The following is a 21788-nucleotide window of genomic DNA, read 5'->3' on the forward strand; positions in this document are numbered from 1 at the left end:
CGGCGTCAAATATAGCTAAATCTAAATTTTGTTGTCGGCTTGGGGTTTAAAATTTTCTAAAAAATCGCTTTTAAATTATGCAATCCTAGTAGCATATGAGCGATTTGTACGCACACCAAATAGTATGCACTTGGTACTGCCATCCTATTTGTAATTTCACTGTATGGAGGGTAGAGGTAAGGAGAGTCATCTGTGTATATGAAAAAGTGTCGTCAAAATGTATTAAATTAGGATGGCGCCACATTTGCATCAGGGTAACTCTTAAAAGAAGCGCCAAATATAAATATTGTTAGAGTAGGCTTGAAAAATAAGCAAGGAAGTATGGAGATACAAGGAAGTAAGGTTATATTTACCACAATATTTTGTACAACGTAAGTTGTTGAAATTCTCAATAATTAACTACTTTAGTCGATAATGACATTAAATATTTTAACTCGGCATACTTCAATTCATCTACGATTGCTACATTCATACCATACCCTGTGCATCCACCACCAGCACCATTGTGGAGGATTTTTGAACTGTTATTTAGCGCATACACTGGACACTTTTTCAACTTTTCTCCCATATAAGATGACTCTCCTTACCTCTACCCTCCATATTTCACTGATAATAAATAAAATATAGATTAAATATGAATGTTGGAGCAATAGATATTCCCTTTTTTTTTTTTTAATAGGTTTTTTTAATGGCATCTGGTTAAAATAGTTTTGGCACACAAAAATATTTTGTTGTGCGTACCAAACGAATAATACGAATAGGTAAATGGTAATCAGTCTTCTGCAATGTATTTAAAATAATATTACGATCAATGAAAGTCGCGTTAGAGCAGGGAGAGGTTTCGCAAAGGTAGTGTTTCAACAATCGAATATGAATTTCAAGGTTATGTCGAGTAAAGGAGATAAATAGAATTGGCAGCACGGCTAGCATGGGTTAGGAGACAATTATATGACCGGGGCCTTTCCCCGGTAAAAATTTATCTTCTCACACAGCTTTATCAACTCTCAGAGCACTGGCGCACAAGTGGAAATAATATCCAAACAATAAACGGGGGTAAACTTCTCCTATCCCGTTCCCGTGCTTTAGTAGGGTGGACACGTTAATTATATCCCCTGTCCGGGATATAATTTTTTTTAAGGCTGTGTGAAAAGGCAAATTTTTATCAATTCCCCAGGGATATAACTGTTTACTACCCATGCTAGCTGTGCTGTGGTGGATAGAAAAGCCCAAATTTCCGAAAATACACCCTAGTGGCGATCGCCTTAGGGTGACAAACGGAATAACCCAAATAAATGAAATGCTCTTCAATTGAATGTTGCAATTTTATAATAAACCGAGAAAATGATCGTCGTCACTAGTCTTGTTCTTCAGGTACCTAAACACTGACCTGAAAAGAAGAAAACAATAATTAAAATATGTGTTATCAATAGTGTTTAAGACAATAATAGATTTTTGTTATTAACTAGCCATACCATGCCACGCTTCGCTGTGGCACATTGTGATTGAATGGTTGAGAAAAATAGTTAAAAACAATCCTTGATGCTTATAATATATAATGCTAAAATTTCAGCTCGATCGGTGCAGAACTTTTAGAGTTTTTGAAGCGTACACTAACCAACATAACATTTTTTTATATATAGATTTGTAGCATGTATATGTTTATAAATATTACTATTACTATATTACTTCCAAACCACTGCCATAGTTTTCACTGAAAGAAATCCGATACAGCCTAAAGTTACATGCAAAATTAAAATCGGTCGACTTCTGTCACTTTATTAGGTACTATGCGTGCGTCAGTCTTTTATCTCCAATAAGTAAACACTTTGAATGTTTTGAATTAGTTTGTATGGTAAATTAAATTTGCTTTTTTTTTTAAATATTGTTGTGTAATTTTCGCTTGTTACTAAATTCCAAAGCAATTTGTGGTAAATGTTACCATTTATTAAAACTACATTGTTGACAAAATTCGGCATTACTCTTATGTATAATAGTACATACTGTTGGTTCTCATGAAAAGCTAATAAATAAATAAAATATATATAGGTATACAACGTGTATATATATGTGTGTATATATATATATATATATATATGCCTACAGAGATCGCTATGTAGCGATAAGGCCACCAATGGTGCCCTCTTGCGCTAAGATGTTTATAGCGCTGTAATTGCTTTTTTCTTTGCTATATGTTACAAATTAAATCTGAACTACATATTATATATAGTGTTCATTGTATATTCGATAACTCACCATATTGTGGCGGGCGCGTGCCTCCAGTCCCTAGGCATCTGATCCGCGAGCTTCGCCACGTCGACAGTGGACTTGGTGTCCGCGAGCACGGAGCACGCGCGCACGTCGGTCGCGCACGGCCACGCCACCTGCTCCGCGTCCCCCACCACCAGCTCCATCCGGAAGCGCACCTCCCACACCGAGCGTAGGGGGAAGTTAGCGACCTGCGGACACACGGGCATCGTCATTGTCGGGAAGCATAATCGAGTTCCTTTGCCTTATGCTCTACGGTGGAAATATAAAAAATTAAAATAATACGTTATATATACGTTATATTCAGTAGTTTTTGCATTATAACTTGACGACTTATTGCACGCCTCATAAGCGAAGCGTTGAGGTGGGTATTACTTTCTGAGACCAAGGCCGTGGGTTAGATTCCCACGACTGGAAAATGTTTGTGTGATGAACATGAATGTTTTTCAGTGTCTGGGTGTTTATATGTATATTAGTATTTTGGTATATTATTTATCAAAATATTCATCAGTCATCTTAGTACCCATAACACAAGCTATGCTTACTTTGGGGCTAGATGGCGATGTGTGTATTGTCGTAGTATATTTATTTATAATTTATAAAAAAAAAAAAAAATGACACTTTTTTATTCTTTACTACCTGTTGCCCGCGACTTCGTCTGCGTTTGATTTTGTTTTTTGATGTGGCATTCAATTTAGATGTAGTTTAAAAAAAATTAAGTATTCAGTATTGCTAAGCCTTAAATGAGCGGTTTGCTGCTGTCCGCTGAGGAGTTATGTCCTCTATCTTCAACCACATTCATCAGATCTACACACAGTATGGGCAAAATTAAATACATATTATTTAAACTAATTAAAAAATTTGTTTAAAAAGTTCAGTCTAGGACGTCCTTGTGTCTGTATGTGCGGATCCCGTATCTTGTGGTCACGAAAACGAGCGAAATACTTCACTTATAGAAATGTTTTTTTTTTTTTTTTTTAGGCTTCAGTATTTTGAGGAAAAGAAGCCAGCAGATTACTTTTCACGGTATAATTAGATGTAGTTTAATTATCATTTCCAAGTAATCTCAATTTTATTGTAATGAATGAATGAGATTATGAGGCGATGGATTTTCCAACTATTTATTATTTTTGTAAAAACTTAAATTTCAACCCCGCACACCGAGCGTAGGGGGAAGTTAGCGACCTGCGGTCACGCGGGCATCGTCATTGTCGGGGGAAGAAAACAGATAAACTTGACGTTTCAAAAGTGCTTATAAAGTAGGCCTACTTGAAAAAAATGATTTTTAAATTTGAATTTGAATTTAATCTGTCTTTTTTGTTATTTTTGTGCAAGACTGTCTGTTGTCCCTAATAAATAAAATAAAATAAAATAAAGTGGATGAATGAATTAATGATTTAATAAATTTAATGGTTTAATGAATGAATGAATGAATAAATGAAAGAGTAAATAAATAAACGGACGGGCACCAGCTAGTACAAAAATAAAGAAGTCCTACCTTGAGTGTGACGGCGCCGTCTTTGCTGGCGGTGTACGCGAGATGGTAGCGAGCGTCGCGCATCGCCCGCGCCCAGCGCAGTGCAATGCGTGCGACGCGCGCGCATCTCTGCAACAACGCGGGCACGTGTTGCGCGCGCGCACATTGCCCCTCGCGCGCACTCTCGTAGCGCATCGCCTCCGCGGCGAAGCGCACGCACAGCGCCGCTATGGGATCCTTTATTTCTGGAATCACATATACATTTTTTTCCCCATAGTAATAAATCTTTTTATTATTATGATATAAGTACCTAATGATTGGATAGAAGCAGGCGTTTACTTTGCGGAAATCCATGATAAATTATGAAAATTAAGCTTAATTTGCTGTACTCCGCGAGCTTTTCGCGGGAGGAGAATCTGTATGGTGTCATGTATAATTTCTTCAATCTTTATACTCCACACAACAGATCTTCGGCAATGTACCCTCTACGCTCCGAAACCGGAGCATCCTCAGGAAATGTTGACTTTACAATGAATAATTGTTAAGACAATTATTTATTTTAAAACACGTCACGTCGGCGTGACACTGCGACAGTCGCGCGGTGATGCGGATAAACTGCCTTGACATATAAAGTCAATAGTCAAAAATATCTTTATTGAAGTAGGCCCATAGATGGCACTTATGACGCGTACATTACATGAAAAATGAGTACACTGTAGTAATTTTATGGCGATAACCATATTCGCAAACTTAAAACTAAAGCTACAAGGGATCTATGCGCGCCGTTCTAAGAAGAAGCCCGCTACAAATATAATTTATCTTTCATTAATTTGTGTTATAGTTATCTATAAATAATGCTGTTTCATCTAGTTAGTGCAAAAAAGTTAAATTAAAGTATATGGTCTATGGTGGCGGCCTCTAGGAGCGTGTGTCACAGAGCATATCCGCGACTCTTAATCATATCATTGCGACAGTCGTGCTGTGATGCGGATGATGATGATCTGTCCAATGGGGTCTACGATGACAGCCCCAAGCGTTGTTGTGGGCGAGGCTGATGATTTATACCTTGTGCTATGGGCTCTAGTGCTGTAATGACACTGCGACTGTCGCGTTGTGATGCGGACGATAGTAATGATTTTACCTGGTCCAATGGGCTCCACGGTGACGGCCTCCAGCGGCGTGTCAGACAGCACGAGCGACCGCGACGCATTGTGGTGGCGATGCGACAGTCGCGCTGTGATGCGGACGCGGGAGCGCAACAGTCGGAACATCCATACGTCGCCGCCGGACGACTCCCATTCACACTCGCGACTGCTTTAACAATTTATCCGTCTTTAAATTCAATAATAAAGAGAATAAACACATTCTTTCATATGCCGTTTGACGGCTGTTCGGCGCAGTGGGCAGCGACCGTGCTTTCTTTTCCTGGCCGTGGGTTCGATTCCCTGAACAGGAAAATATTTGTGTGATGGACATTAATATTTATCTGAATGTTTCAAAAATTCATAATTCTTTTGTCGTTTAAAATAACTTTACAAAAGTGCTTATATTAGGCCTACTTGAAGTATTATGTCTGTGTCTTGTGACTCTACCACCGGTTCGGAAGGCAGATTCTACCGAGATGAAGCCGGCAAGAAACTCAGCAATTGCTCTTTTCCAACATCATTTAACAATTTAACACTCATTGTTCTATCCTGTTCTAACTCTATGCAAAAAATCAAGTTAATTTGCAGCCCATGTTACTCTCAATCTTTATTGGTGGCTGTAGGGGTCTCCACATTACTAAACTAGATGGCGCCACAAAGATCCTGACTCACGCTAACGAATCGTGTTGTGTGTTTCCTCCGAGCACGAACACCCGGACCGTGCTCTAAATATTCCTATTGTCATCATAGCTCCTGTATAGAGGCTTTGTCACGGCATGACGGAAGGACAGCACTGTTAAGCGCTGTGAATTTAAGTAGGAAGGCCCGCGTTCGATTTCCAGCGGGGCATTTTGGGAATTTATAATTTCTGATTTTTCTCTGGTCTGGTCTGGTGGGAGGCTTCGTCTGTGGCTAGTTTCCACCCTACCGATAAACCGTGTTCCGGTGCGATGTCGTGTAGAAACCGATTAGGGGTATGACTACCATACAGCCTACCAGGTTATCCCGCTACCACCTTAGACTGCATCATTACTTACCACCAGTTGAGATTGGAGTCAAGGGCTAACTTATAGTGAAATGGAAAATGAAAAAAAAAACAAATTAATTGTGTTCCGGCATGATGGATGGACAAACACACTCCCGCATTTATAATATTAGTATGCACAAGTAAGATTAATGAACTTACCCCATAAACTTCAGCATGTTGATTCTATCTACAACGTTGACGTTTGAACTACACGCCGAAATGTTTCGCGAACTTGGCTCATTGATTTCGGTTTCCCAGTTCATACTTGGATTGCTCGATAGATTGCTGGGCGATCTGTCGCCATCTTGAATCTTAATCGCCTCCTTACTGGTATATGAGCTCGCTATCTCCACACTAACGCTTTCGGCGACATTTTTAGAAGAATCAATGGATTCTATAGCACTCTTGTCAGTTCTTGCGTCCCTAGTACATTCTGTGCGAACACGTTGCACTATAACTTTATCCCGTTTCGGGCTTCTCTTTTTTGGTGATTCATCATGAATTACGGAACCATCTGGTATGTTGGGCACTGACTCCATTTTATCCAAACACAATAATAATTTGTCGAGGCGATCGTTGATTTTTTTATGTTCTCTCGGACTGTTGGACATTTTCTGCATTTTGTTAATCGGTTTTGGCGTTAGCTCTATATTTGAGTTGTTCGCTGTATCTTCGTTTCGTTTAGTGGGACTGTAGCTACGTTTTCTCGTATTAGTTATATCGTTTTCTTCATCGGTTTCGATATTCGATGTTGCGTCAGAATTGACTTTCTGCAACAGTTCCCCATCTGTTTCCATTTGGTAAATCACCCTGAGTGGTGATTTCGGCTTATTAGCTCCTTTAGAAGTTCTACTCTCAATTTCTACATCTAATATGCTTTGTGCCAGTGCATCATCTACTAAAGTGAGTGAAGAGCTTGCTTCCAAGATTTCTTTATTTTCTTTCATTGCAATTAAAGTGTTGACTTCAGTGCTCGTAACTTGAATCAACAATCCATCTGTTGAACGATCGATTGATAAAGGTTTACTGATATTTGAAGCTAAACTGCTGGTATCTTTGACTTTTTCATGATAAACATCCCCTGATTGTAGCGTTGATTGCCGCTGGCATACTAAACCCTCCACGTTATAATGCGTTGACAATCTCTCAACTTCTACGATATTTTCAACATTCGTAACTTCCATTTCGGTGAAGTTTTCGCGTTCCGAATGCATAGTTTCTGTTGATCTTATCGGATTGTATTTATGTACTTTGACGCCATCTATTGGTGCTAACAGAACGTTGTTCAGAGGATTTGAATGATCGAATACTATAACAGGTTCATTCTCCGTAGATTGTGGTATCGGTCTTTTAATACTCGTTTGTAAGATAGGAGAATGGTCGACTTTCATAGATGCAGATAAAGATTGGAAGGAACGTGTCAAAGATCGGTCTGCATTGTTAGTTAAAGCTGGTTTCTCGATAACTCTACAAGGGGATCGATTCGTTTTAATATTCTTAATATTTTCAACTGACTCTGCATTAGAATGCAGTTCAACATCAACATCTATTTGACTCGAAGTCATTAAATTAGCTTGCATTTGTGTACTGCAGGTTGATCCTGTTGTTTCAAAAGACTTGTCTAGACCAACGGATTCAAAAGGCATTACATCTGCCATAGGTTTGACAAGATCGTTCATAAGATCTTTCAGATTGTCAGACACATCTTTTAAGTAGCTCGGTATAACACGCGTTTTATTTTCTCTCATGTACGTAGTTTCACCGAAGGCGGTTTTCTTTAATAGTGATATTTTAACGCCAGATTTCAGACTTTCCTCGCTTAAACAAGAATCTTCTTCCTCGAATTGTAAGGTTTTAACTACTTCATTGCTAATCCTGACGGATTTTCTCCGGGATTTATCATCCTCTATAGTTTCTTCTGGTGAATCGTGGATTTCCTCTGGCGAGTCTTGAGATTCTTCTAAGCTTTCATCTTCATCTATTTCGAATTGAGATTGCTGTAGAGCGGCTTTAGCCATCGATATATTGCACAATAGTTGTTCTCTACTCAAGGACTGTCTTATTGGGATTATACGACTGGGTTCATATTTCTTTTCGATTGGTAAACTTTCTTTTATATCTACCTTGGCTATCGAGTTATCTTTTTCTGACTCATCGGTCGTCCCTTCTGTGAAATCTGAAAGCATTTTTAGCAATTCCCTTGTATCGTCAGCGTTTACAAAAGATTTCTTACTTTTTCTTACTCTTTTTTCATTAACTTCAGATTTATTTAAACTTTCTTTATCATCATATAGATCAGAGCTAACAACTCTTTCGTAATGGCGGTTGTTTGAAGTTCTTTTTGATTGATTAACAGCTTTTAATTCAGCGATCTTATTGTGTAAGTCCCGAACGTCTTCTGATTCTTCAAGATATTCATTGGTTGGTATATTTTTCGTAATTTCCTGTTTCGGTTCACTAACAAAACTTTTTTGTAATTGTTCTGATTTATTGTTGGTACTATTTCCGTCCTCGACGTCATCTTCATTATCACTCGTTATGACAAACAGGCTTCCAGTAGATTTTTCTATACTGTTTGGACTGACATTATTATATATTATCGTATCTACAACAACCCCTGGTTCGGCTGAAATTACATCGGATTTGGCGACAGTTTCCAACGAAGCATTTGACATATCTAATAGCTCATTGAGGAAAGATTTTTTGCCCTTTAATTTTTCATCAAGATATCTCGTTATACTTTGCCTGATTACCATAGAGTTCTTTTGATGCTCACTTTCATAGTCTATGCTTTGTTTTTCTTCGATAAAGCTTTCGTTAATCTTAGTACAGTTTAAGGACTTTTTTGATTTTGAGTCATATGAATTATTTACACTGAAGTTTTCTTTACATACTACGGATTCGTTCGATTCCTTGATACTAGTTCCCGAAGGACAGGCTACAACACTGCTTTCTTTTTCTGATTCGGAAATACTTTGTTCTGCAGCCTGATATATAAAAATATCTTGTTTGATGGATAAGTTATCTTTTAACAGTTCAGTTTCCGTATATAATTTTTTTGCTGGGCGTACTTCAATCCCTTTACTGGTTATTTCCTTCTGAAAATCAAGAATAATACTTGGAATCGGTTTCGTAATTGATAAATTACCCCCGCTAGTTTCACGGAGTTCAGAGTATCGTTTCGTATTATTATCCTCAATTAACTGTACCAAAACATCTTTTTTTTTACTAGTGTTAAAATTTGTCGAGATATTTTTGGCATTGCAGTCGATATTAGGTAGAAGGCTAGATAATTCGTCTTTAATTCCATTTTCCGATTTTAGTACGTATATATTTGAAGGCAACGCCCGTGTTAATGAAAGATCTGCTATATTGTGGTCACTTGATATTTCCATTTTTCCAATTTCTGATTCCACTATAATATTAGAAGGCATAACTTGTGTCATTGAAATATCACCTGCCTCATCATCGTAAATTATTGTCTTCCTTCTATTAGAGTTTTTCTCAATATTCTCGATTTGATCATTTGAATGGAGTTCAGCTTTAACATAAGCGGAATGTACACTTGACTTATTTAAAGCGACCGTGTCCTCGGTTTTAAGTGATTCGGGGTTTGTTTCGCGTTTTGCTTCTAATGTTTCTAACATGATATTTGCTGGAACCGCCTGAGTTACTGATATATCACCAGCATCATCTTCAAATATCAGAGTCTTTCGTTTTTCAGAACTTTTTTTAAGAGGTAATAAAATATTATCTGAAACTGCTTGCGTAATCTCGATATCTTCATTAGCATGTCCGTCGTAAATTACAGTCATCGCTGAATCGTTTGGCTTAACCTTTTTGTTGGCTTGAGAAATCGTAATGTTACTATTGCTCTCATTTTTCGCTAAATGTAATATATTCTCTGGAACAGCTTGAGTGACAGATATATTGTAATCATCTTGGTAATACATTGTATTATCCTGCGATTTCTTAGTATTATCGTTCAGAATCAAATTACCCGGTAGCGCTTGTGTAAACGAAATATCATCTTCATATACAACAGTTTTGCTTTTCTCAACAATAGTTTTATTAGCAGCCATAATGTTTGTTGGCACCACTTGTGTCACTGATATATTTGCGTTGTCATTTTCATATATAATAGTTTTCCTCTTTTCTTGCTTATTGATAATAACTTTAGCTGGAACAGCCTGGGTAATGGAGATATTGCCCATGTCATCCTCAAAAACAATTGTTTGTCTCTTTGGTATCTTGACTTCATTGTTCACTGCTTGTGTTATGGACATATCACATTCGTTATATATTACAATGCTTTGTTTAAATGGAGGTAAATCTTTTGGACTGTCAGCTTCTTGATTTCCTATGATTGATTGATTGATGATTGATTTATTGAACATGAAATTTGGTAAGTCGTCGTCTGTATTTAAAACAATTGTTTTCCTTTTCGGTGGCGAATCTGTGGTATCAGGTAACAATGTACTTCGATAGTCGCATTTTTTCTCCAAATTCGATAAGGTCTCTCTTTCTGATTTTACTGTTAATTTCTTGCCATCGAACACTAATATTTTATCAGAGGATTCATTTATATTAAATTTTTTAGATTCTTTCGGTGTTACGTAAGGATTGATTACAATATTTTCTTTATCAACTATCCAATCGTTTTCATCGTTAAGTTTCCTTTCATTGTGAATGGACGATATGCTTTTAGAAACTTCCTGGACTTCTGGATTGCGAATTGTGTCTGTGATTGACATCTCACAATCGTCATTCTTTAATGCGACATGAGTCATGTTCAGGTCTATTTCAATGTACTCGGACATATTGTTACCATTAAACGGACCTGCACATACAACATTCGTTGGTTGCATCCTACCCAAATCTTTCACTATTTCATCTAAATCGTCTTTAGAGTTCATAGGTCGCATCGAAAAATTTATGTCAATTGGGTTTGACATTTCAGGCATAGTCGGTATGCTGAGGTCATCACGGAAAACTTTACTCTGATGGTCTGTGAGCGAGCTTAAATCGAAATTTTGAAGAGGGGCGGTCAGTTTCCTATCGTCGCCCTGGCATTCTAGGGATGCTAACTGTTGCGTGATGTTTAGATTATTAAGTGATGTATGAAAATCATGTGCGAGTGTTTTTGGTTGAAGTATGCCTCCAATGTCCACGATTTCAACTTCCTCGAACTGCTGGTCAAATATTCTCTTTCCGATGTGGCCGATGGACATGTGGCGGGGTGCGTTCGCGACCGATTCGTTGCCCGAATTCTCCAAAGATTTGTTGTGCTCTTCATAAAAGTTTTTCCAGGTTGTTGTCCCTTCATTTGTAACGAATTCCCTGAAAGCAAATACGTTTTTTGAAATTTTATAATTTCTTAGTGTTTTTTTTATCCACTACAAGTTAGCCCTTGACTGCATTCTCACCTGGTGGTAAGATTCTAAGATGGTAGCGGGCTAACCTGTTAGGGAGTATGGTACTCATATCCATAATCGGTTTCTACGCGACATCGCACCGGAACACTAAATCGCTTAGCGGCACGTCTTTGTTGTCAGGGTGGTAACTAGTTTTAGTACAGTTGGAGGAAATATTAATTTTATAAATTTAAAATGCGTAAAAAACTTTCGGAACCGACAGGTTTTGAACCTGCGACTCTCTGGCAAACACAGCCTGAGCGGCACTAAGCTACGGCTCTCCAACTGCCGATGCCGAAATTTGTATATGTATTTATTCATATCAGTCTTATAGCGACTGCGGAAACATTGTAAGATCAATCTACTTTCAAAGGCCCATAATACAATGATACACTTTGAAACGAGAGATCACACATTGCTTAATTTTTTACAGTGTTCTTACCTACACTTGCCAGGAAATATTAATTTTATAAATTTAACTTGTATTTAGCACAATGGTAATTAACTTGTATTTAGCAGTTACTTATGTCACTTATTATATCAGACAATTGGTATTTAGCTGACAGTTGAAATAGGTAGATTTTTTTTTTAATTCCACCTATTTCAACTGTCAAATTTAGGAGCCAATCTCTGCAGGGCTAACACAGGCAGGAGACAAAAATAGGGGATATTATTAACGTGTTAAAGCACGGGAATAGGAGAAGTTTACCCCCGTTTATTATTACACATATATTATTTGGATATTATTTCCACTTGTGCGCCAATACAAATAATAAATATTTGACAGCCAGTTGGCGCAGTGGACAGCGACCCTGCTTTCTGCATCTAAGGCCGTGGGTTCGATTCCCATAACTGGAAAAATGTTAATGTGATGAACATGAATTTTTTTCAGTGTCTGGATGTTTATCTGTATATTATAAGTATTTATTATTATTTCTTTATTTTATTTAAACTCTTTATTTGTACACCACTACACAGTTAGGAAAATAAAGGACGAATAGAGAGAAACAAAAAAACTGGAGTGTATTATACTTATATTCATAATAAATATTCATGAGCTATCTCAGTACCCATAACACAAGCTACGCTTACTTTGGGGCTAGATGGCGATGTGTGTATTGTCGTAGTATATTATTAAATGCTCTGAGAGTTAATGAAATTTTTATCCTTTCCCCGGGAAGATACTTGTCTCATGCTAGCCGTGCTTTGGTACTAGCCCAATTCTTGAGGAAAGTTGTAGCTTATTGAGCTAAAACACTTTGGAATCGGGCTATGGGCAGGCGATCAAAACCGTTAACATGTATTGTTAAATTAGGTATGTATAGGCTAAATTTTCTCATCAGATGTTTTATTATTTATTATTTGATACTTGGTGGCCTTATCGCTAAGTAGCAATCTCTGCCAGGCAACCTTAGGATTAAGAGAACTAAAAAGAAAAACGAAAAGGTGGAGTACACTGTTTAAAACATACATACGAATAACTACATACTAATACATAAACCAGACTACACAAATACAACAATAGGTACTAATGATAAATATAAAAAAATAATATACTAATATTAACTTTAGTAGATTAATAAATAATAGTCGTGATATTGAGCCTTAACATCATTTTTAAATATGCCCAGTGACTTTGACTGTCTTATGTTCTACATTCCACATTTCAGTAGCTTTGACAGTGAACGAATGCTTGTAAAACTTCGTTTTGTGGAACGGCATGTACAAGGTCAGCGTACGACTCGATCTAAGTTCGGACTTCGGATGTTAGTAATACTTACGCAACACCAGTCCGCCGCGAGAAGCTGACGCGACGACTCTTGGCTGTATCGGTGGGGGTGGCTACGTTAAACTCTAGCTCAGACAGCGGCGTGCGCGGCGGCCGCTGACTCTTTAGTATAGACGATCTGCGCTTCCTCCTGCAAATATATTTATTTATTAATAGCTGGCGACCCGCTCTGGTTCCCGCACATTAAATTACAAATTGATGAATTCCTTGGCTGTTTCTGCTCTTCTGTACTGAAAATCACACTAACCAAGGACTATCACAAGTAGTTTGTATTCTGTATTATTTATATTCTCCTTTTTTTAAACAGTGAAATTATAAAAGAGAAATAAAAAAACACTATTAAAAATATATTTTTAAAAAAGCCGCTCCTCCGCTTGCGCTGCTTTTGAGTACCCAAGCAACCGGCGATCAAGGCTCCACAGTGAGGAACCTCCTCACAATACGCGCTATATCAAGGCCTACTGCCTCTGTATCCGACCCTTGATCCAACAACCAAGCGAAAGCTTCTTAAGATGACGACTCAACACTCCACATGAATTTAGATACTCTTTCTTTTCAGCTTTCACCAGATTATCATTATTTGGAATAGTAATCGACTCGATCGACTAGCACTATATCAGGTTTATTAGCTATAATATACTTGAAGGTGACAATCGTACGATCCCAGTAGAGCAATGCACTGCTATTTTCAAGAACTGACGCCGATTCGTACTTATGGTAAGGCATCTCAAAATCGATGAGGCCATACTGAAGAGCAAGTTGTCGATGTATTATCCTGTCTTCTTGGTTATGCAAGATGAGAACACCCGGAAACTATATGCCTGAGGGACTTCCCAGGACGATGACACTTATTATTATTTTTATTATTATAATTACACATATTACACTAACATATACGTGTAATATGCTTAAATACTACGTAAAGCCTTGTTCTTAAATTATTCTATCTATTGCTATTAATTGAAGCAAACAAAAAGAGGGAGTGACTCTTTTTTTGAAGTTATAGATCTTTTGGCCCGTCAGGAAAAAAATGATGAGAGTAAATTTTAACATGCGCGCGTCACAAAAAATCAACACCCTGAAGTTAGCTACAGTAAACATTTTCATTTTTCATATGGAGGGTAGAGGTAAGGAGGATCATCTGTGTATATGAAAAAGTGTCGTCAAAATGTATTAAATTAGGATGGCGCCACATTTGCATCAAGGTAACTCTTAAAGGAAGCGCCAAACCAAATATTGTTAGAGTAGGCTTGAAAAATAAACAAGGAAGTAAGGTTATATTTACCACAATATTTTACAACGTAAGTTGTTGAAATTCTCAATAAATAACTACTTTAGTCGATAATGACATTAAATTTTTTAACTCGGCATACTTCAATTCATCTACGATTGCTACATTCATACCATACCCTGTGCATCCACCAGCGCCATTGTGGAGGATTTTTAACTGTTATTTAGCGCATACACTGGACACTTTTTCAACTTTTCTCACATATAAGATGACTCTCCTTACCTCTACCCTCCATAGTTTTTCAAAAAAAGGTTTGACAGTGTACAATTTTAATTGTCAAAGTGTGATGTTTGATTGATTTGATAGTACAAAATACTCAAATTTTAATTTTGAGTGAAACTGGGCAGTCTTATAATAAGATAACTAGATAATGCGTTACAATAAAATATTTTCAATGAGTATTAGTGTAGTCTTTTCTACAAACGTAGAACAAGGCGGAATATAAGATATTGCTACGCCAAAGAAGTATAACTTCTAACGCATGTACATAAGTACACACACGTTTAAATCTGGCAATAAAAACGACATTAACAATTACAGACCCATTTCAATCTTACCAGCTCTTAGTAAGGTCTTTGAAAAAATTATATTAAATCAACTTTTGAATCACTTCAATGTAAATAACTTACTACATCCGGAGCAGTACGGTTTTACTAAAGGTCGTAGCACCACGGATGCAGGCGCTAAACTTTTAAAACATGTGTACGATGCCTGGGAACGTTCGCAGAATGCCATTGGTGTTTTTTGTGATCTATCCAAAGCATTCGATTGTGTCGATCATAAAACCTTGCTTCTTAAACTAGCCCATTATGGTATCAAAAACGTTGCACTAAATTTGGTTGCCTCTTATCTCAGTGACAGAACCCAAAGGGTTTGCATAAAAGACATTAAGTCGCAGGGGTCGGCTACGTCAATGGGTGTCCCACAGGGTTCAATCTTGGGTCCCTTTCTATTTTTGGTGTATATAAATGATCTACCACACCATGTCAGTGAAACCTGTGACATTGTACTGTTTGCTGATGATACATCTCTAATTTTTAAAACTGATAGAGGTAGAGACAACTCTGACGATGTAAGCCGTGCTATGTCGCATGTGTCGCACTGGTTTACTGTCAATAATTTACTTTTAAATGCAAAAAAAACTAAGTGTGTGGAATTTATTTTACCAAATGAAAAGAAAGTTAATAAAAATATAATAATAAATGGAGAATCACTAAAAATGGAAGATTCCACAGTTTTTCTGGGCATGACCTTGGATTGTAAGCTTCAGTGGGGTACCCATATAGATACACTAGCAGGTAAACTAAGCTCGGCTGCCTACGCCGTCAGGAAAATTAGACAGATTACTGACGTAGAAACAGCAAGACTTGTTTACTTCGCGTACTTTCATAGTGTGATGTCTTACGGGATCTTATTATGGGGCAAAGCTGCTGATATTGAAACTATATTCATATTGCAGAAAAGAGCTGTACGGTCAATATATAAACTTAAATCACGTGAATCCCTCCGTGAAAAATTTAAAGAAATTGGTATACTTACGGTAGCCTCACAATACATTTATAACAATATAGTATTTGTAAGACAACATATTAGTCTTTATAAACAAAAAGTGGATATAAACAGTCGACTTACAAGAAATGGTCATAAATTAGTGACATCTGCATATCGTCTGCGAAAGGTGCAGAAGTCATTTGTGGGATTGAGTATACGCTTTTATAATATGATTCCTAAGGTAATTTTGGACCTACCAATCCATAAGTTTAAAGAATGTGTTAAAACACATTTATTACAGCGAGGTTATTATACAATTGATGAGTTTCTTAATGACAAGGTTGCTTGGAAGCATCCGGCTCCGCTTTCATCTCTCACAAGATAGAAAAATGAATGTTAAAATATAAAATGTAAATTTTTGATGTTGGAAAAGAGCAACTGCTGAGTTTCTTGCCGGCTTCTTCTCGGTAGAATCTGCCTTCCGAACCGGTGGTAGAGTCACTACACACGGACAGACTTGACGTTTCAAAAGTGCTTGTATTAGGCCTACTTGAAATAAATGAATTTTGAATTTTGAATTTTGAATTATTACGTTTTATTTTTTATACTATATAAAGATTTTAAGAACATGAATCTTTACAGCCGACTGGCGCAGTGGGCAGCGAACCTGCTTTCTGAGTCGTGGCCGTGGGTTCGATTCCCACAACTGGAAAATGATAGTGTGATGAACTTGAATGTTTTTCAGTGTATTGTATTCATAGAAATATTCATCAGCTATCTTAGTACGCATAACACAAGCTACGCTTACTTTGGGGCTAGGTGGCGATGTGTGTAATGTCGTAGTATATTTATTCATTATTTATTAATTATTCTTACTGCAGGCTTATGCTAATGCGATAAAAACACTAACACTGTCACTGTCAAGTGCAGAAACGGCCCAGGAACAGAAGAAGTAGAAGCTAGCACTGTGCTACACTGTGCACTCTGCTGCTAATAATTTAATGACCATAAGCAGTTCAGTGTGGTTTCAAGATATGTAATTGCAAAAAAAAAACTAAAAACTACTTAAGTTATATCTTACTCGCTTAGAGCACAATTACAATAACATAAACATTATTCTTCTTCTTCCCAGTCGGTTCGCTCTTGTCAGAGTGGTTGTGGTCGTCACTTAAGGGTTGTGGCACGCTTGATTATTCGTCGCCAATTCTCTCCGGCAGCTGCCTTTCTAGCACACTAATGTAAGGGGACAGCCACTGCAGCCTTTATTTGGTCAGCCCATCTCATGGGCGATCTTCCGCGTGATCTGGTGCCCTCGATTCCTCCTTGGACAACCAGACGTTCAATGGAGTTGTTGTCTCTTCTGGATACGTGACCAAAGAACGTGAGAATACGAGCCTGTACTATGGAGGATAGACGTTGCATGATGCAGAGTTCTTCAAGAATGGTTTTATTGGTCTGGAATGCATTCCAAGGTATTCTTAGCATTCTTCATATAATCATTATACACAACTTATAATGTTTATGTAATTGCAATTGTGCTGTAAGCGAGTTCATAAAACTTGTCTGCTCTAAGCACAATCAAATACATAAATATGTATTTTTTGTGTGATTGCAGTCAAGTGCTATCTTGTAATAGAATCAGAAAAAGATTAGCTAGTTAGTTTGTAGGTAGGTTTAACCACTTAAATAGAGAAAAACTTATGGGTGTTGCTTGCGGGAAATTCTCAGTACCAGCCTATGTTTAGGAAATTTTGACCATTTTAAGCATTAGTATCCCTTACATCTGATAACAATTATTAAAGCATCATGGCAGATCATGGTAGCTACCTTTCAGCTCCAATTGACTCTAGTAAATAAAATGTTCATGAAATTGCAAAGGAAATAACTGCTTCACTAAACTCAAAAATTTTACGTCAACCTGAGCTTGTACCAGCTTACTTTCTTAGAAATCATCAGAGTTCTAATGTGCCGTAGATACCCAAATTCGTGGTATTGCTGGACAAACAACATAAAATGAAATGAAATGGGGAGTCTGATGTAAGAACCGAAAAGCCAGGTTCCTTGTTTAGTGATGGAACTGGAAAAGACATACATTATGCAAGATAAAGGATGCCCTCACATAGTTTATGGGCGTGAGAGAGATGGGCGATAGACTACCACTATGAGATAGGCTTTCCCCTTCATGCTAAAATCTTTGTAATAGTTTAAGTCTCGAAATATTACACAAGATCCTTTTTTAAGCCGAAACATTAGCAACGAATGCGAAAGCGAGTTTGTTTGAGTCCTCTTCTTTTACAAAGAGTAGTTCGTATTTTTCGCAGCTCCTGCGGTTAAAACCGCAGGCAGAGCTAGTCAAATATAACAGAACTTGTAGAATAATGAATTCACTGCATCTTTCCATAATATCAACAAAGTTTAAGGTCGTCTTACGTTGCCGCAGCGTCGGTCGTGCTTCTCATGGATGCTTGAGTGTCGTCCATATCGTACGATATTATTTATTCACTTCACAAAACCATACATTATAGAAACAACATTTTTACGACACAGAACACTTAAAGTTTATAAATATTATGTACTATTTAGTTACACATAAAAACAACGCAAGTTTGAAACCAAATCAATGGCGCAAACGGTCAACTTTTTAAAATATGGCATTGACAGATTAATTTGACATATGGTAAGATAAGGCTGTACGGTGAAATATCCTTGCATTTTCTCTACAGGAAAGATTAAAAAATAAAAAAAATTTATGACAGTTTTTTTTATTTATCAGCTCTGGATACCAGTACTATTATTCAACATATTATGTTGGCACAATTGAATGAAAACTATACTTAACTACTAATCGTGTATAATATGCGATGAATTTATGAAAGCACTTTTATAAGAAACATTACTCTGGATGAAATGGCCTTCAGTAGTTTAAAAGTTTATCGATAACTAACACAAAGTTTCTTCTTTATTAGCCCGTTGCCCGCGAATTCTTCCGCATTTATTTTGGGTTTTAAAAATCCTGCAGAAACGCTTTTATTTCTGGGATAAAATGCATATGCAAAATTCCGCAATGGTAAAGTAAGGGGTCAAGTCCATCTCCAGGAAATTTCAGTCCTAAATTTCATCAAGATCGGTTCAACGATAGAGTCGAACATGGCTAACAGACAAACAAACACACACAACCATTTATAATATATCTATGGATTATTTATAGAAGTATAGTTAAATGTCTGAACCTAATTGAAATCGTAGCTGCCACCTTTCAACTTAGGGCCCTATGTTAGGTTTTTACGCAATCGAGGGTCATTTGTACTAAGCACTATCGATAATATTGAATTCACAGATGCTACTGGCAAACTTTAAAGTGCTGATAGTCTAGCGAAGCTGTGTTAGCCTAGTGGTTACAGCTCCGGTCTCAGAGTTCGATCCCAGGCACTTTTAATTGTTTGAAGATATGTGCGTTTTCAAATTAAGAAAAAAAACATTGAGAGGAAACCTACATACTCAAAGGTGAGTGTAGTTTACAAATCCAAACCTGGGTAGCTAGGTGGTCTCCGGCCTAAAACTCTCCTCATTATGACAGTACACCCGTGCCCTGTCTGTAGTAGGCCGTTAATGGCTTGATAGGCAAATCCAAACTCACAAAATAAGAACCACAGCAAGCGCAGTCGCTGTCAGAATAGTGAGGTATATCGAGAAGACCCCAAGCCATATGATGTACACAGAACAATCTTCAAAATTTAGTGGAACCGACATTAGAATCCCGCGGAGTTTCTTGTTAGAACTACATTTCTCATTAATAATTTTGTTCAAGTTTCACTGATCACACCATAATTTTGTGCCTAAATGAATGACATTACTGTTAGACAAGACGTAATGCACCTTATGAACCTACTCAAATGAACGTAAATTTTATCTTCTTTTATTTGCTCTTCTGTCATGTCTAAGAACAACCAAGAAGGTTGAATGTTAGATAGAGAGATATGTCTCGCGTTAGTCAGTAGTCACTGCTTCTTTACTGCAGATCGCGTTCTTGGTGTAATTGCAACTCTGTGCGGACCAGTTGCTTCCATCGGCTTCTATTCGAGGCTAACCTATCCGTGGTGTAAAATTTACACTGGGAGTTCCTTAGCTGTTCTGCCCATCTTGTTGGTGGGCGGCATCTTAGTCTCCTGCCTTCGGTTTTTACCGTGATATTAAATTTTTCTAAACTCTCATTCCTACGTCGCCTGATATGTCCGTAATAAGAGTACATGCGTTAGTAGCATTTGGAGTAAAGTCGAGCATTTACCGCTAGTTGTGACAAGATAGACACGTTTGGGCTATTGGCTGTCCAAGGAATTCTTAACAATCGCCTCCAGCACCACATCTCGAACTCATGTATACTTTGCCTTCTCTCTTACCTCCGTACACGTAAACAGGAAAGATTAAAGCACAGACTCTAGCCTCTAGGTGCTGTTGCTTATACCGCGATTCCTCTATATTCCGGTATGGCATGTCAAGGCGCTTTTCACTTGTTGCTTTTAGAAAGATATAATAATTGGATAATATTGGATTATGTCGGCCTAACCAGAACTGTTCTCCATAGGTGACCTACGCCTTCCACACGGCCAAAGGGGAAAAATCACGTTAAGCCCTACCAGGATTAGAGAGGTAGACCAATAATACATGACAAGACGTATACTTGCTTAGAACATTTATTTAAACAGGCCGGACGGTTTTACATTAGTTTGACATCGTTTCAGACGAAGACATTTGAGAGTCACAGGTATAGCTGGAGTAAGAAGAGCAAGATGTGTCACACCTGTAAAAATATATTTAAAGAAATACACTTTCCGTTGTGGGTAGATCATAAAAGTATTTTCAAAAGCAATAGAAACTTGGCACGTTACGAAAATAACAGAGAAAATTTTCATATGCGTCAAATTATTTTATTTCATGATCGGGCTTTTCATATCCAACCGAGCCATACTGTCAGATCATTTGTAAGATTTTTATAAAATTTTAAACATCCCACAAAATGTCGGATAAAAAGTGAATAAAAATTGGGCGTACATTAAAAAAATACATCCATTCGAAAACCAACCTTTAGTTGACCATAATATACTTACAGCAAATTAAGGAATACCTTTTTTTTCGAACCCTACATTTGCACACATGTTTTCCGCTAGATTCCTTATCGCGCCCTCTATCTGGGATTGAGTCTTCGCTACTATCATCTTGGCTATCTTTTCTTCGTCTTTTATTATTTTTACGGCGAAGTTTATCTTTGTAAACCTCGACGGAGTCCTTAGGCAGAACCTTCCATTTTCCTTTACCTTCTGCCTGTTGGGATTTCTGCAAAAAGATACATGTCATTTGTGTGCGAATTTATCAGGTTTTTTGAAATTTGGGCAGAATAAGTAAAATTAAATATAATCATTTAAAATATAAGGTAAAATAAATGTGAGAAAGAGTAGGTACATCAAATATAATACGAACATCAATATAAAGTGCATGATTTATAGTTTCAATATCAGGAGCAGCGGTAGCAAAGTCAGGAGTATTATTACCGCAAGAAATCAAGCACTTTTTGATTTTGGATGAAAGCTTTTTCTTGTGAATTTTGGTTTTCACACATTTCTTTGGTTTTTTGCGTGTGGGCCTCATACTTATTAGGAACTTGATTTTTATTCTAAGGAAGCATAATTTATTTATTAAAATACATGTTTTTTAAATAAACAGAAAATCTCTTAAAAGTTACTATGTTACGATAATAACAATATTTTAAATCAATGTCGCAAAAATTAGTAGAAACGTCTAACATTATCAGCAAGGAGGATATGATTTTGTGTTGTTGCATATTCTATTGGTCTATTAATAATATCGTGGCCTCGAAATCAGACATATTATTGA

The 21788-nt window shown here is 37.2% G+C and overlaps 2 protein-coding genes across 3 annotated transcripts; both read right to left on the minus strand.

Moving 5' to 3' along the window:
- Positions 1-661: 661 nt before the first annotated feature.
- Positions 662-18519, minus strand: LOC120635108. The gene is made up of 7 exons (XM_039906028.1): positions 18330-18519; positions 13110-13247; positions 6074-11254; positions 4884-5053; positions 3764-3987; positions 2254-2456; positions 662-1387 (listed from the first exon to the last, which is right to left on the minus strand). Exons 1-7 carry the CDS (start codon positions 18377-18379, stop codon positions 1324-1326), a joined length of 6030 nt encoding a protein of 2009 aa, XP_039761962.1. The 5' UTR covers positions 18380-18519; the 3' UTR covers positions 662-1323.
- Positions 18520-20574: 2055 nt separating this feature from the next.
- LOC120635359 lies at positions 20575-21625 on the minus strand. 2 transcript variants are annotated; one of them, XM_039906354.1, is made up of 3 exons: positions 21446-21625; positions 21022-21230; positions 20575-20697 (listed from the first exon to the last, which is right to left on the minus strand). In XM_039906354.1, exons 1-3 carry the CDS (start codon positions 21511-21513, stop codon positions 20591-20593), a joined length of 384 nt encoding a protein of 127 aa, XP_039762288.1. In that variant the 5' UTR covers positions 21514-21625; the 3' UTR covers positions 20575-20590. The 2 variants fall into 2 exon arrangements, with proteins under 2 accessions (XP_039762288.1, XP_039762287.1); XM_039906353.1 differs by having other exon boundaries at positions 21375-21625.
- Between the last annotated feature and the right edge of the window lie 163 nt (positions 21626-21788).

The sequence above is a fragment of the Pararge aegeria genome, chromosome 26, assembly GCF_905163445.1.
Source record: "Pararge aegeria chromosome 26, ilParAegt1.1, whole genome shotgun sequence".
Lineage (NCBI taxonomy): Eukaryota > Metazoa > Arthropoda > Insecta > Lepidoptera > Nymphalidae > Pararge > Pararge aegeria.